This window comes from Canis aureus, chromosome X, assembly GCF_053574225.1.
Source record: "Canis aureus isolate CA01 chromosome X, VMU_Caureus_v.1.0, whole genome shotgun sequence".
In the NCBI taxonomy this organism is placed as follows: Eukaryota; Metazoa; Chordata; class Mammalia; order Carnivora; family Canidae; genus Canis; species Canis aureus.
In genome coordinates this window covers 58,569,859-58,588,221 of record NC_135649.1, presented here as the reverse complement: position 1 = coordinate 58,588,221, position 18,363 = coordinate 58,569,859, and the positions used below count along the sequence as shown (strand labels likewise).

Here is an 18,363-nt window from a genome sequence, read left to right as displayed (position 1 = left end):
TGTTCATCTAGAAAACTCTTTATAGGAGTAGATTGCATCTTACTCAACCATAAGAACCTCCACTCCTCATCTGTCGACCTTTTAACATGAGATGCAGCCATTCAGTGATGTCCTCAGGTTCCACTTCTAATTTTACTTAGTTGTCTTCCTATTTCTATCAAATCTGCAAATATTTCCTCCACTGCAGTCTTGAAGCTGTCAAAGTCATCCAGGAGCAATGGAATCAATTTCTCCCTAACTCCTGTTAATGTCACTATTTTGACTTTTTTCTCATGAATCACTAATATTTTTAATGCTATCTCAAATGGTGAAACCTTTTCAGAAGGTTTTCAATTTACTTTGCCAACTAACATTGCTTAGACTACTATGTGCATTGTCAATGTGCAGTAAGGAGTCTTATTTTTTTTTTTTGAGCAGTAATCCTCAATGGTGGGCTTAAAATATTCAGCATACAATATGATAAACAAATGTTCTGTTACCCAGGCTTTTTGTTGTTCTACTTATAGAGCATAAGGAGAGTAGATTTACCACAATTCTTAAGGATTTTAGGATTTTTGAAATGGTAAAAAAGCATTGGTTTCAACTTCTGCATAGCCCCTAACAAGACAGTCAGTGTATCTTTTGAAGCTTTGAAGCCGAGCATTGACTTCTCTCTAGCTATGAAAGTCCTAGATGGCATATTCTTCCAGTAGTAGGCTGTTTCATCTACATTGAAAATCTATTGTTACCTACCTTCATTAATTAACTTAGCTAGATCTTCTGGTTAACTTCCTGCCACTTCTACATCAGCACTGGCTACCTCACTTTCACTTTTATGTTATGGAGAATGCTTCTTTCCTTAAATCTCATGAACTAACATCTATTAGCTTCATATTTCTTTCCTGAGATTCCTCACCTCTCTCAGCATTCATAGAATTGAAGAACTTGAATTTAAGAAATCCAGGCTTTGCTCTGGGTTGGAGTTTGGCTTACCAGAATTTGTGACTGGTTTGATCTTCTATCCAGACTAGTAAAACTTTCTGCGTATCAGCAATAAGGTTGTTTTGCTTTATCATTTTTTGTGTTCAGTGGCGTAGCACTTTTAATTTCCTTCAAGAACCTTTCCTTTACATTCACAACTTGGTCGTTTGGTGTAAGAGGCCTCTCTTTCAAACTATCCCAGCTTTTGGCATGCCTTCCTCACTAAGTTTTTTTATTTCTAGCTTTTAAAGTAGGAGACATGTAACTTTTCTTTTCACTTGAACACTTAGAGGCCATTGTAGGGTTATTAATTGGCCTTACATCAATATGTTGTGTCTCAGGGAATAGTGAGGCTGGAGGAGAGGGAGAAAGATGGGAGAATGGCTGGTTGGTGGAGCAGTTGGAACATATACATTTATCAGTTAAGTTTGCTGTCCTGTATGGGTGTGGTTCATGACCCCTGAAACAACTACAATAATACCAGGTCACCATAACTAATATAATAACAATGAAAAATGTGAAATATTGAAAGAATAGCCAGAATGCAACACAGAGATATGAAGTAACCAACTGCTGTTGGAAAAATGGTGCCAATAGATTTGCTGGATGAAGGATTACCACAAACTTTTAATTTATATAAAAATGGAATATTTAAAAATGCAACAAAGAAAAGCACAATATAATGAGGTATGCCTTATATTTAGGCAATATTATCCTTTAGTTCATGTATCTTTCAGACAATCTGAAGTAGATGCACAATGGGAATAAAGGTGACATACCCAGAAAATGGCTTCTCAGTCAACATGGAGAAAATACAAGGATTATTCTCTGTGCTCACTGTTCTTTAAATGTTTTCATTAGACTTTGATACAAAGTAATGAGAAAATTCATTAAGTCCTAAGAAAATGTTAAACTGTAATATGTTGAGATATGGTTTACTGGTAACTGATTAGAATAAAGAATCAAAATTTATTTATTTGTTTATTTTTAAAAGATTTTATTTATTTAATTGAGAGAGCAAAAGAGAGAGCACAAGCAGGGGGAGGGTCAGAGGAAGAGAGACAAGCAGACTCCCTGCTGAGCAGGGAGCCTGATGCAAGATGCAATGCGGGGCTTGATCCCAGAACCCTGATATCATGACCTGAGCTGAAGGTAGACGATTAACTGAGCCCCCAGGTGCCCCAGAATCAGAATTTAAAGTGACCTTTATTGAATATAAATTAAACACTCAAATGACATGTCACCATGAGCTTCTAAAGGGAGTGTAGGGAGGCAGTTTTCAAATCATTTTATTTTTGTTAAGTAAAAGTTTATTGGAAAACAATTACCTTTTCATACCTAGAGTCTACTTTTGAATTCCACAGCAAATATAGGATATGGAATATATTATGAGTAACAATGTATATGCATGTACATTGTTATACATTATGTATTGTAAAATGATTTTCAAATATTGTTTCTGTTTTCCATTATTCCTTTTCATCAACTCAGTAATTTTGTGAAGTAGAACAGTTTGTTATTTCTATTTGACAAATTGGGAAACTGAGATGCAGTAGCTAAATCATTTGCCCAAAATTACAGTTAGTAAAAACCATGTGTTTTTATACATCATCTATTGATAGACAGACACTTGGGCTGCTTCCATAATTTGGCTATTGTAAATAATGCAATAAACATAGAGAATTGTTGAATCACTGCATCGTACACATGAAATTACTCCTACAACACTGTATATTAACTATTCTGGAATTTAAAAATTAAAAATATAGAGATAGGTAATGGAAGTGATAGGACTAGAGAATGAGTCTCCTGATCCTTTACATTTATGTTAGCCTTCATTCACTCAATAAATAAATATGTTTGACACCTTCCACATGTGAGGCATTCTGGATGCTAGGGATATGGTGAGCCAAAAACTCATGGTTCCTGCCCTTATTGAGTTTATACCTTCCAGAAATATAGATTTTCAGATAGCTAACAAAAGACTTGTAAAAGGTTGCAATATTGGGTAAAATATTTAAAAATACATAGTTTGCTATAAAATGTAGAATAAGAGGGGTGCCTGGTTTGCTCAGTCAGTTAAGTTTCCTACTCTTGATTTTGGCTCAGGTCAGGATCTCAGGGTTGTGAGATCAAGCCCAGTGTTGGGCTCTGCGCTAGGGATGGAACCTGCTTAAGATTCTCTCCCTCTTCCTCTCCCATTCCCCCTTAAAAATGTAAAATATGAGTGGTTAAATGAAGCATGATGTTTTTATGAGTTAGATGTATAATACACCAGACAGATTCATGTAAGGAAGAATTTGATTGAAAAATGTGTGCACAAAAATGTATGTAGGGACTGGTTCTGGTTTGCCCCTCTCTCTTTTTATAAATATTTTTGTTTTTAACACTGTTTAATCATAAAACTTTTAGGTTATTTTTTGTGATATGTGATTATTAGTGTCATAATTATTAATGACAGTAGTCATGAAAATAATAAATTACATCTCTAAATTTACTTACAATTTGAAGAGTTACTTCACATTGTTAATCCATTTTATTCTCAAGTATAACAGCATTTTTAACATTCATTCTTAGATTACAACCTAGAGTTTTCATGAAGAATCCCATTTTATAAATAAGATAATTATTGAATGGATCAATTATATGGCTAGTAAATTGTAAGGATCTCTGACTATGAGTCAGAGAGCCTGGAAAAGAGTATCTGAGTGCTTGGGAACTCTTTTATATTGCTTATACTTCTGTTAATGAAAGCAAGAAATGTATTGCTTTTGGAAAATACAACTGTTGTGGATGTGTTCTTTTTTAATCAGGAGCTTGTGTCAGATAATCACTAAGCTATGTAGGAATTTTTTATCAGAATATGCCATTTCCTAGCATCATGTATATTAAGACATTATGTTCTTTGGGAAAAAAATTTCCTATATAATTCCATTTGCATCACAGTAGGAGACTTTCAAAATTATATATTTTTCTACAGGGTCATAGGAACAAAATATTTCTCCATGTTTTGACTTTAATCTTTGTGCATTCATGGCTGATTTTAAGCAAATGGCAAAGTAGGTGGATGCTTCCATTCAATGGATAGCAGAAGAACTAAGCAGAAAGTACAAACAAACATTTTGTTTTTTGTATAATGTATGTAAGGCCAAATAAGAAGATCTGTAGATATTATTTATGATGCAGAATATAAACAAATATATATTGGAGCCTTACTTTAGCAATAAGCAATGTCCACAGTATGGAATTTAAAATGGTTCCTCTACCTTTCTACAAGACTATGGTATCTAAATGAAAACAAAGATTTGATATAATATTTAGCTTATTTTCAATCACACAAATTCTCAGTGCCCTTTTGCATAAACCCTTGAGAAAATTCCTATATTGTAGCTATCACTTATACACACATAATATACAGATGGTGAATATTCTTTAAATTGATCTGTTCCATTATTAAATTCTGACTGTGCATGCTACAATAAACATATTAAGATGTTATTCCTTCACCATATACATTAGGTAGAATAATGTTAGAACATGCAGCACACATAATCGACTAGAAATATCAAGAATATTTGGAGGAAGCTGGTGGTACACAGAAAATAGACTCCACTGATGGCTTTGATGGAATAAAATGTGTTTCTGAAATGTAAAAGATGTACACATGACATTTCTTTCTATTATTGTTACTATCATCAGTTCTTCTCTTAATTAATTAATTAATTAATGACAAAGAGAGCACAGGCAGGGGGAGGAGTAGAGGGAGGAGGAAGAAACAGACTCCCCACTGAGCAGGGAGCCTGAATTGGGGCTCAATCCCAGGACTTTGAGATCATGACCTGAGCCAAAGGCAGACACTTAATTGACTGAGTCACCAAGATGCCCCACTGTTGTTAGTTTTTGAAAGCTCTGTAAAACCAATGAAGATTATATACTAACAAAAATAATTAATTGTCAAATGGAGAAAAGTGAATTTATTTAATTTCATCAATCATAATAGAATCTGAGAAGTCTGTAATTCAAATTTTAATGAAAACATGAGGTGTTCATTTTGGCTGTCAGCATGCTTATCTGTCAGCAGATCACAAAGAGGTTTATAGAAACAAATATCTCTTTTGGTGCACTATGACCTTCATGGTTTCAGAAGAAATTCAAGGGGTGCCTGGCTGCCTCTATCAGTGGAGAATGTGACTTTTGATATTGGTGTTATAAGTTCCAGCCCTATGTAGAGATTACTTAATTTTTTTTTTTTAAAGAAATTCAAAGGCAGCCCAGGTGGCTCAGCGGTTTAGCGCCGCCTTCGGCCCAGGGTGTGATCCTGGAGACCCCAGATGGAGTCCCACGTCAGGCTCCCTGCATGGAGCCTGCCTTTCCCTCTGCCTGTGCTCTGCCTCTCTCTCTCTCTTTCTCTCTCTCTTTGTGTCTCTCATGAATAAATAAATAAAATTAAAAAAAAAAGATTCAATATTGAGGGCAAGCTAACACTTGGGAAACACTTTTGTTGGACACCTTTGTGACTTATTGATATGTGTAATAATGAAAATTTCCCATTATTATGCTAATATATATGGCTTTTAAAAATTTCAACAGTACTCCCTTTTTTTTTTTTTTTACAATTTAAATGACATTGTTTGCTGTTAGATATTCATGCTAAAATATTCACTGTTATGGCCTTCCTGGGCTTTCATTTCTCATTTCTAAATATTCTCAGAGTATAATTCCTTGACCTAATTGTTTTTGGGTTTACTGAAAAATAATGTTTGCCTACTGCAAAATGATTTTAAAACAAAAAATAAAGAGAAGACATTATCTGATTTTCACTCTTTAAAGACGTTCTAGTGAAGTATCAAGCAAAACAAGGATAATATTTGTCAATTGTTTAATCTTAATGGAATCTTCAAAATCAATTCAAACATACTTAGAATGTCAGATGGTCTAAACTGTTTAATTTCTTTGAAGTTTCTTTAGGATTATGAAGAGATTGTCCAGTATATACAGTCTGGTTGTTAAGAATTACTTAAAAATTGTGACTTTTTTTGGTATATACTAATTATATATAAATAATAATAGCTCTTATTTATATATTTGATATCTTTAAGAATCCTATGCATGGATAAAACAGGTATTAATTTCTACATTTTAGAGAGAAAGAAACAAATAGAGGCTCTGAGATATTAAGAGATTTGCATAATTTCATATCTCACCCCAGACCTAAATGTCTTTCCATTTCACCGCACTGACAAAAGCATAGCCCACACCAAAAATTCCCATATTTCCCTATCTCTCTAGGGGAAAATACATTTAATAATGTATCAGAAAGAGCAGTAACAGGAGGCTTCTGTTTCCAGGATAATATTGGCTAATAATTAGCTATATGACCTTGAGAAACCATTTATGTGAGTTGGCAACTGAAAAACATTCTGAAGACTACAAGGTCAGGGAATATATTACCAATTAATTCTTTAAAATTACTGGAAGACATACTTTAGGTGGCCAGAGAATGAATAAAAATAAATAACTACAGATATGTTGTAGTATAAAAGATCCAGCAATAAAAATATAAGGCATAGTTTGTCAAAATAATCTTCGTTAATATGATTATACACTTAACACAAAGTTTTGAAAAATTCTGGAAAGATAAAGTATATATCTTAATAATATTAATTTATTTTAATATTAATGATAATTTGTATCTAAAATCTCAGATAGTATCCATAAAATCTGGAAAATGCTGGGAAGCAGAAGATAGAAGTAAAAATATGACCAATGTTTATATTTTAAATGCTGGCACTGATAATTTCATTATGACATCTGTAAATAAGAAAAGTAGAATCCTTCATTTTCATTACTTTCTTTTTCATATTCTAAAACCCTTTAAAAGAAGGAAAAATGCCCAAATATATATCTTACTTCTCCAATTAGCAAATGTAAAGCAAGCTTATTTGAGGGAGGCAGATGCTATTGAAACAAAGCCATTCATCAGGCCTATTTTTAGGTTGGTTTGTGATTTTTAAAGTGAAACACTAAGAGTGAACATTTAAACATATCACATAATATATTTTACTACAGGAAGAAGTAATTATTGAAGAGATGTGTACTTGGTTCTCTGATTTAGTTGAAGTCCTATCAATATGATCTTTTCACATATCTTATTGGACCTAGGCTAAAAATAATCATAAACTCATTTCTTACTTAATTAAATAAAATTCCCTGCACCTCAGAATTTCAAAAACTAAAGGAGGCAGGTCCTTTTTTTAGGAAATTTCTTTACTACTTAGTAAATCACAGATTATTCCCTGACATTAAAGCAGGAAGCTAGAGTAGCTTCTTCCAATAAAAGGTTGCATGAAGCCATTACTGCAACCCTGTCATTATTTCTGATAGCCATTTGATGAGGCCTTGGACAAAAGCATGATGAATGGGAGTGTGTGGATGCATGTTCATGCGAAGAAAATACATATATACAAGGCAAGTGTCTAATCACTTGATACATCTAAATATCAGTGCCAAATTAATATTTTTAGGGTTCCTGTATATTTAAATTATCAGCTCTCAGACTATACGTAGTTTCCAGGGCTCTGAGATAAGTGAAATTAAGGATCTTCTTTCCTGTCTCTTAGATCTATACCCAGTCCTATGCAGAATACAAAGGAATATGGAGTTTTCTCTCAGTAGATGGTATTGTAATAATAAAATGAGATAGATATACTAATAAGGCAGTACCAGAATTAACATGTGCTAATTTTAGGCAAGTAGTTGTCACATTATAAAATTACATACCTCAGTATTCACATGGCTGAACCTTATTCCTTTCGTGTCCTTTCTGTAACTACTACCATGAATGGCATAAGATTACCAGAAGCAGTATGTAAAGAATGAAAAGTGTTTGATGGTAAATTTGCATTCCTCTTATGTTACTTTGGTTAAATGGTGTTGCTGTTAAGCCTACTCCATATTTATAGTATGTTAGATAAGTGCTGCCTCATTTCTTCCCCCAAACTCCCACTTTAATTTCAGAATGACAAAAAGATGCCTACCAGACTCAGAAAACAAACTGAACATCTTGAGCATGCTATTGATCGTGTTCTTGTCATGATATCGGAAAGAAGAAGGGCCCGTTCTCTACATGGCACTAATGAAAAACTACCTCATAACATTCTTACAGCTGCTCTTGAACTGATTAATATGGTCAAGATGATACTAAACATTCTGGAAAGGTAATTCCTAATATCTGATCTGTAAAATCTTAAGATAGTTGCATTTTTCCCTCTTCAGAAAACTTATAAATGGATTGGATTTTATTTCCACAGTATCTTTCAGATATAATTATAGATTTTAATTGATGCTCTGAATATCTCCCTAGGGTGAAAAATATATTTACATAATGACTTTTAAATAAGCCAATATTTGATCATCTGACTTTTTATGGAAACAAATCACTTTATAGAATTAGTATTTGTTTTACAAGGGAGTCACTTTGGGCTTCCTTTATAGATCAAACTCTGCTGCTGCATTAGAGACACTTGTTTTTTTACACAGTCTTTTAGGAATGCACAAAAGTTACACCAAAGTTCTAAAATACCACATCTGGACTATTTACAGCAACAAAATAGTGATTTTTTTCTTTACATATTAATTATATTAGGGATTTTTCATAAACAAGAGTCAGTAATGCCTTTAAAACTCTGTTACTAAGAGAAGTCTTTAGAAATCAAAGGCTAATGATTTCTAATCTTCTTTTGATAATAACCTTTAGGTAACATTAATATTTCAGTTTCTTAAAAAATTAAGTTTCCTAATTGCTATTTTAATCAAAGATTATAGTCATCTCTATATATTTTTTAAGATTTTATTTATTTATTCATGAGAGAGAGAGAGAGAAAGAGAGAGAGGCAGAGACACAGGCAGAGGGAGAAGCAGGCTCCATGCAGGGAGGATGACGTGGGACTCGATCCCGGAACTTCAGGATCATGCCCCGGGCTGAAGGCAGGCGCTAAACCGCTGAGCCACCCAGGCTGCCCCTCAACTTTATATTTTACACACAAATGAAACATTATGGATATTTATTCCTACGCCTTTTGCATCTGTTATCAGAAAGTATTATATCCCAAAGATAGAGAGGTTAAATAGTAAGAGGGAGGCATGGTTTTATAATCAACGAGAGGAGTATAAGAGGGAGAAGTCATAATACTTTTTCCTTTTGTTATCTGTTCTCTTAGTTTTTAACACCTGTTTTCATTTCAATTGATACTTGATTGACAAGCCCATTTTGTTCATATGAAGACGGGATGAAATATCTGACCTGCTTTTTCAAAGAAATTTCAAATTGAATGTTAGATAAAACATAGGAAATTCATCTGTTCCTCTACTTCCTCTCTTCTGAGCCCCTTACACTTATTTATCTGGCAACAAGCTGAAACAAAATAATTGAGATCTTTGGAATTAAGGAAAATAGGGAAAGGAATAATAGGTATACAACAAAGCCACAGAACTGAGTTGGCAACAAAAGAACCCCAAATGAATATAATATGCTTCACTGATAGTTGATAATTCACAGTATTAAATTTTCTTGTATATTAGTCTCATTACAAAATTCTCATCACAGTTACAGTATTAACAAGCATGCTTTAGCAAATTTTCATTACATCACCAATTTGAAGGCTTCTTTGCTCTGATCAGTGGAACCAGATAATATTAAAAGTGTTTAGGGATCCCCGGGTGGCGCAGCGGTTTGGCGCCTGCCTTTGGCCCAGGGCGCGATCCTGGAGACTCGGGATCGAATCCCACGTTGGGCTCCCGGTGCATGGAGCCTGCTTCTCCCTCTGCCTGTGTCTCTGCCTCTCTCTCTCTCTCTGTGTGACTATCATAAATAAATTAAAAAAATATTAAAAGTGTTTATACTGTTATTGCAATATTTTGTAGTAAATAGTCCTTAATATTTTGTAGTGAGCAATTAGACTTCTCTTTCAAAAATGATACAATCTATACAAAATGACCTCATATAACAGCTTTTGAAAATGGCAAATTTATGGTTCATCTTAGCACTTTCTTTTTACCTGCTTGAATATTTTAAACTGTAAAACATTGCAGATTCTCATAGTTCTTGATTAAGAACTAGTAACAACGGAATAAGATGTATTCATACTAATTAAACGTATTGAATATTCTAAATATGATCTTTGAATGCATAAAATGTTATGAATAAAACACATAAAAGACACAATAATATACCTTTCAGTGGAAATAGTTGCTATAAAACACCTCAGTACTATAAATTTCTTAGCTTTAGTCACTTCTGATTTTCCAAAGACTTCCTAGTAAAGACCATGTGTTTTGAAAGTTGTGTTAGAGACTCAACTGGCTCAATTCTGATCATGTAGTAACATGGGTTTTAAGAAGGTTTGGGGCTCAAAAAAATGTGTGAGGCTCAGCCTAATTGGATTTCCTACATAATAATTAATCTTCTCCTATATAATATCTGGTTAGAGTGCTAATTGGAGAAATTGTTTCTTTTCTCTCTGAAATTAAATAACTATGTTGGCAAGAAAATTATTTCTATGGTTTATCCTAAAATTAGCTTCATCTTTGTGTTTCTAAAACAAAATATGAGAAAGGTGCTGTTAAAATGTAAATTTTCCATTATTAGTTTGAATATTGAATTTTTCTCAAATTATGATTCAAGCTGTTATTTGACTTGGCTTAATTAAATCTATAATTTCAGGCCTAAAACTTATTTTTGTTTTATTAAAAAGAATATAAATCTAGTAAGTCATCTTGGAAATAGAGATAATAAGTATTTTTGAGAGTTTATGTTAATTCAAGAGTTTAATTCAAAATGTAATCATGGCAAAAAGTTGGAAAGGTAGTTGTATGATCTCTTCCCATAAAGTTTGTTCTTCCTTTTTTATATTTTTCTAAAGTATTTAGACTTTTTACTGAGTTGTATGAACTTTTTCAACTGACCTACAGTATACAAAAGAATGACTTCACAAACATTATATGCTTATATATGATAGAGCTTTATTTAAGTGTCATTTTATTGGTAATAGAAGTAACATTTTAAAATTAATTGTGGGCATTATGGGTTTTAAAAAGCTCTTAATTATGATAATAAATGGAAATCTTAGATCTGTTGATAGGGGCTTCTCTGATTACATTGCATTTCCATTAGTCATTACAATTTTAATTTGCCTATTGATTTGAAGTAGAATTTATGACAAATTTCATTGAAGAGAGCAATATAGTAATTCAAGACAACTTATCCAAGCATAATAACCCAATGCTCTACTTGTAAGGAAACATAAATTGAGCATGTTTCATGTTGATTATTAAAGGATAGGATAGGATGAGGTAATAGGGTGTACATTGACCAAATGTTTTCTTGCCTATTTGCTCATTTTTTTAAGTCTAGAAATGGATGAAAAGGGAAAAATGCCTAAAATTTTTTTCAGATGTGCTTTAGAAATAGACTTCCAAAAAAATGTCACTTTCATGTAAGCACCAGAGATTGTAATATTCTAGGAATTGGAGAGGGGGGTTCTTATGAATTACTTTTATTGCTAATTCTTAAAGCTAAAACTTCATTTTTCATGTGAAAATAAGTATATTTTCAGCACTTCAATGCTTGTTAATTTGTTTTACAAATAACATTTTGAAAATTGTTCTTCATTTTTGGAATGTAATAAAATAGATGAAGGGGGTGATCATTTTACAACAATGCTATGTAAGTTTTATCACCTCATTCAAATTCCTACTTGTGATTATAGTTCTCCAAAACCACAGAAGCCTGAAAGCTACACTAAGTAAAAATAATACAGCCCAAAATTTTCAATTGGCTATAGTATCCTAAGTAAAATACGTTTTTTTTTCATTTGTGACAAAATTAATTACTAGATACCACCAATCTTTATTTCTCAAGGAATGGATTATCTACTTGTGGATTACATACTTAATATTTGATACGTATTTTTCTTTTTTATTCTTTTTATGTACTCATTCAGGAAAAAGAAATTAAAAAGTTACTTACTCTGCCTTCCACCTTTTCATAGTAACTTGAAAATAGGGAAAACTGTTGTAAATTGTGCACCTACAATCCTACCAGCTACTGAGAACATAGATATATTACACTGATCAGCTTCTGTATAAGTTTTCTGTTATTTTTTATATAACTTCATGATGTCTAAAATTTAGCTGACCCTTGGCAGATTTTTAAAGTGATCCAAAGGTATATATATTGTGGGTTATAATTTTCAATTTCCTAAGGTATAAAGCTGTGACATTCAATGAAACTGAGATTGATGGAATCTCTTGTCATCCTTCCCTGACAGGCCTCCATTTGACTGTATGTCAGAATTTTCCAGTTTGAAAAGCCACCTCATTAAACTTATCACATTACTGAAACATTTTTCTGAACAGGTAAGACATGGTTTTGTTGTGATATTTTCCATACATTCTTATATGTATTTATTTATCAAATCCTGTAAATTTATTTTCAATAACACCTATATAGCTAATCTCTTTACCATTTCTTTTTTTTAAAAGATTTTATTTATTTATTCATGAGAGACACACAGAGAGAGAGGCAGAGACACAGGCAGAGGGAGAAGCAGGCTCCATGCAGGAAGCCTGATGTGGGACTTGATCCCAGGTCTCCAGGATCACACCCTGGGCTGAAGGCAGATGCTCAACTACTGAGCCACCCAGGCATCCCCTCTTTACCATTTCTAATGCCAATACTGAATTTCAGGTCCATATTTTTTATATACAGATAGAATATTTTTATAGCTATGCAATTGATTTGTCGACTCAAATCTCTTTTCTGCTCAATTAGAATTTACCATTATTGCTGCATTATTGTAAAATAACATTAAACTGAATAGAAACCTTTAAATGCTTACTATTATCCAGTCAACATAGTCTAACATTGTTAAGCTGTCATCCACAACCCTCCTTAGTCCATAATTATCTATTATCCTTCTGTTCTATATGATCCTTATATTACTTAAGATATTTTACTCATTCATCTTTAAATGTTTCATGTACAATTCTACCTCTATCTTTTTTATCATATTATTTTCTCTACCTAGAATTTACTACCATGACTTCTCCCTTTATCTGAGTAATATATTTCCCTTATTTTTTTGTGTGTGTGAGTTGATAAGTGGTTTTTTTTTTTTTTTTTGGTTGCAGGTTTTTTCTTCTCTTTTATTTTTTTTTTGTTTTTGTTTTTATTCAGATTGCCTTTTGTCTTTTTTTTTTAATTTATTTTTTATTGGTGTTCAATTTACTAACATACAGAATAACCCCCAGTGCCCGTCACCCATTCACTCCCACCTCCCGCCCTCCTCCCCTTCCACCACCCCTAGTTCGTTTCCCAGAGTTAGCAGTCTTTACGTTCTGTCTCCCTTTCTGATATTTCCCACACATTTCTTCCCCCTTCCCTTATATTCCCTTTCACTATTATTTATATTCTCCAAATGAATGAGAACATATAATGTTTGTCCTTCTCCGACTGACTTACTTCACTCAGCATAATACCCTCCAGTTCCATCCACGTTGAAGCAAATGGTGGGTATTTGTCATTTCTAATAGCTGAGTAATATTCCATCGTAGTTTTTATGTAAATTCTAGTTAGTTAACATACAGTGTAGTATTAGTTTCAGGTGTACAATATAATGAGTCAACACTTCCATACAAAACCTGGTGCTCATCATAGCAAGTGCACTACTTAATCCTCATCGCCTATTTTACCCATCCTCCCTCCCACCTCCACTCTGGTAACCATCAGTTTGTTCTCTATAGTTAAGAGTCTCTTTCTTGGTTTGCCTCTCTCTTTTGCTTCCTTTTTGTTCCTTTGTTTCTTAAACTCCACATATATAAGTGAAATCATATGGTGTTTGTCCTTCACTGACTGACTTATATCACTTAGCATAAAACTCTCTAGCTCCATCCATGTTATTGTTAATGGCAAGATTTCATTCTCTTTTTACAGCTGAATAATAATATTCCATTGTGTGTATATACATATATCTTGTTTATCCATGCATTTCTATTGAAAATTATTTAGTTCACTTATTTATTTATACTTCCATTCACTAATTTATCCATTTATCACTCAAACAAGGTTATTCCTTTTGTAGTTATAATTTTCTAGAATTTAGTATATGATATTTTGTAAGCTTGTCTTAACTCCATAATCATTTGAGAGTTGGCTACATGCATATATGTATACTAGGGTTCAAAGAGAACACATGAATAAGACAGAATTCTTTTCCTCAAAGTTTAATAGAATAATGATATATTTAAACAAGTAATGTGTAACTTTATATATATATATATATAGTCATTTAAGTCCTTTGGAGTCAGGGATTATCCTACATTATTATATATTAAGATTATTTAACATAATTTTTTGTTAACATTTTTATGTACATAGTGAGTATCTAATAAATGTTCCATATTGATTAAACACACCAAGATTAACATTGATTTAACATTGATTAAACACACCAAGAAATCCTGAAAGAAAAGAAAAGATTCATTATCACAGGTATTTGTCCATGTGAATCATATTTGTTTTAGCAGAAATGAGGTCACAGACTAGTTATATGTGAGAACATTCAATAATAACAATACTTATATAGAAATTACTACTTGCCAGGTGCTGTTCTAAGTGCTAGATATAACTTTTAATTTTCAAATCATTTCAAGTACATTGACTAGCTGAAATTTCTTCAAGTCAGGGTGAATGAGAAGACTGAGAAGAATAGGGGTCACTGGGGTCCATCTATTTTCTGCATTAATCTACAGATGGGGCTTTTGATTCAAGTGTCCTCTTATCAAATATCTGTTATTTCTTGTTTTACTATGGCAGAAATCATTATGGGAAATATGTCTTATGGAAAGTGTCAAAATTAGATTGCTGTTTTTGGCAAAGTCACTCCAGATTCTTAGTGGACCAAATATCACACTGAGAAAAATCAGAAAATATTAACAAAATAAAATAAATTCTCTGATTTTAAGTATCAGAGATTTAGGCAAAATGGACACATCAGTAAAAGGCTACAGAAATATTGAAAGCAATACACTCAAATTAATGTAAGTATAATTTAAGTATAGTTGATATACAATGTTAATTTCAGGAATGCAGCATCATGATTCAACAACTCTATACATTATGATGTGCTTACTACAAGAGTAGCTACGATTGGTCAGCATGCAATGCTATTGCAGTAGCACTGACCATATCCCATATATTATTCCTTCTATTACCATGACTTATTCATTCCATAACTAGAAGCCTGTATCCCCCACTCCCCTTCACCCATTTTGCCCATCCCCCAACCCTTCCTTTCTGGCAGCCATTGGTTTGTTCCCTGTGTTTATAAATCTGATTGTGCTGTTGTTTTATTAATTTGTTTTGTGTTTTTGGATTTTACATATGAGTGAATCATAAGGTATTTCTCTCAGTCTGAGTTATTTCACTTAGCATAATACTCTCAAGATCCAACTATGTCATCTCAAAGGGCATGATCTCATCCTTTCTTATGACTGAACAATATTCCATTGTATACAAATTCCACTTTTTAACCATTCATCTCTTTATGTACACTTGGGCTGCTTTCATACTGTGGCTATTGCAAATACTGCTGCAATAAGCATAGGAGGTTACATGTATCTTCTTAAATTAGTGTTTTCATTTTATTAAGATAAATACCCAATAATGGAATTCAGGGATCATATGGTACTTCTATTTTTTTAAGATTTATTTATTTATGTAAGAGAAAGATGGAGAGAGAGCCTGGAGGTGGGGAGGGGCAGAGAGGAAGGGAGAAGACAGAGAGAATCTCAAGCAGGCTCCTCACTGAGCACAAACCCAATGAGGAGCTCAATCCCACAACCATGAGACCATGACATAAGCTGAAATCAAGAGTCAGATGCTTAACTGACTGAGCCACCTAGGTGCCCTGCTATTTCAATTTTTTATTTCATTCAGGTAACTACATACTGTTTTCTTCAGTAGCTGTACCAATTTACATTCCTACCACCATTGTACAAGGGTTCCTTTTTCTCCACATCCTCAACAACACTTCTTATTTCTTGTCTTTTTTATTTTAGCCATCTAAAAATATGTAAGGTAGCATGTAATTGTGGTTTTTATTTGCATTTTCCTGATGATTAGTGATGTTGAGCATTTTTTCATGTGTCTGTTGGGCATCTGTATGTTTTCTTCAGAAAAATGTCTATTAAGGCCCTCTGCCTGTATTTTAATATGATTATTTGGTGGTTTTTTTTAATTTTTTTAAAATTTTTATTTATTTATGATAGTCAGAGAAAGAGAGAGAGAGAGAGAGAGAGGCAGAGGGAGAAGCAGGCTCCATGCACCGGGAGCCCGACGTGGGACTCGATCCAGGGTCTCCCGGATCGCGCCCTGGGCCAAAGGCAGGCGCCAAACCGCTGCACCACCCAGGGATCCCTATTTGGTGGGTTTTTTATGTGGAGTTGTATACATTTTTATATACTTTGGATATTAACTCCTTATCAGACATATTTGCAAACAAATTCATTCAGTAGGTTCTTTTTTGGTTTTGTCAGTGGTTTCCTTCATTGTGCAAAAACTTTTTATTTTGATGTAGTCCCAGTGGCTTATTTTTGCTTTAGCTTCCATTTATTTAGGAGACAGATCTACATAAATGTTGCTATGGTTGATGTCAAAGAAATTACTGCCTGTGTTCTCTTCTAGAATTTTTATGGTTCCTGGTCTTATATTTAGATCTCTAAACTATTTTAATTCTTTTAAGATTTTATTTATTTATTCATAGACACACACACACACACACACACAGAGAGAGAGAGAGAGAGAGAGAGAGAGAGAGAGGCAGAGACACAGGCAGAAGGAGAAGCAGGCACCATGCAGAGAGCCGGAGGTGGGACTCCATCCAGGGTCTCCAGGATCTGGCCCTGAGCTGCAGGAGGCGCTAAACCGCTGCGCCACCGGGGCTGCCCACTATTTTAATTTTTGTATTGTGTTCAAAGTGGACCAGTTTCATTCTTTTGCACGTAGCTGTTTAGTTTCCCAGCAGCAATTATTGAAGAGACTGTCTTGCCCCCATTCTATATTCTTGCCTCCTTTGTCATAGATTAATTGACCATACAAGTGGGAATTTGGGGGAACCTAGGTAGATCAGTGGTTGAGCTTCTGCCTTTGCCTCAGGTCATGATCCTAGGGTCTTGGGATCAAGTCCCGCATTGGGCTCCCCACCGGAGCTTGCTTCTCCCTCTGCCTATGTCTCTGCTTCTCTCTGTCTTTCATGAATAAACAAAATCTTTAAAATAAAATTGGAAATTTCCAAGTGTGTGTCAAGCCATTATTACAATGTAATAACATTGTTCAGGGTTGTCTAGTTGAAGAATAAGATTCCTGTATTAGGTATGAATAATTTTGTACAGAGGACTTTTTAAAAAATGACTTAATTGAAATATAATTTATATACCATACAATTTATTAATTTAAATAGAACAATTCAGTGTTTTTTTAGTATATTGAGAGTTCTGTCATCATTACCTCAATCGATTTTAGGATATTTTTGCCACCCCTCAAAATACCACATCTTCATTATCAGTTACTCCCCATTTCCCCAACCACCACTATTACCATGCCCACCCCAGCTGTAGGTAACCTCTAAACTACATCATGTCATTATACATTTTCCTATTGTTCACATTTCACATAAACAAAATCACACAGTATGTAGTCTTTTTTGACTAGCTATTTTCACTTAGGATTAAAAAATTCAGTTTATTCATGTTATGTCATACACTAATACTTCATTCCTAATTATTGATAAATAATATTCCATTATACAGAGAACTACATTTTGTTTATCCACTCATTAGTTGATAAGACATACGAGTTGTTTCTACCCTTTAGTGTATGAATGATGCTGCAGTGAGCTTTCATGTACAACATGGGCATATGATTTTGTCTGTCTTAGGTATATACACCTAGGAGAGGAATTTCTGGGTCAAATGCTAACTCTATGTTTAACTTTTTGAAAAAAAGTGTTAGATTGTTTTCCAATTTGTCTATATCATTTTACATTCCCACCAGCAGTGTTTGCAGGTTTCAATTTCTCCATATCCCGGACAACACTTGTTGTTATATGATGTTTTCATTATAGCATCCATTGTTAGATTATGTAGTGTTATGTCATTGTGATTTTGATTTACATTTCCCTGTTGGTTAATGATAATGGCACTTTTAGCCATTTTTTATATCATCCTTAGAGAAATGTTTGATCACAGTCATTTTACAACTGGTTTGTCTTTTCATTATTGAGTCGTAAGAGTCCTTTACATATTCTGGATACAAGTCTTTTATCAAATGCAAGATTTGAAAAAATT

The 18,363-nt window shown here is 33.4% G+C and overlaps 1 protein-coding gene across 3 annotated transcripts in view; it reads left to right on the top strand.

Moving 5' to 3' along the window:
* Nucleotides 1-18,363, top strand: part of LOC144307621 (uncharacterized) — a 290,432-nt gene that overhangs the window by 137,149 nt on the left and 134,920 nt on the right. For all 3 annotated transcript variants that reach the window (XM_077887550.1, XM_077887548.1, XM_077887549.1), the window contains exons 6-7: nucleotides 7,978-8,177; nucleotides 12,288-12,375. In XM_077887550.1, coding sequence (XP_077743676.1) covers nucleotides 7,978-8,177; nucleotides 12,288-12,375 — 288 coding nt within the window. The remainder of the gene's footprint in view (nucleotides 1-7,977; nucleotides 8,178-12,287; nucleotides 12,376-18,363) is intronic.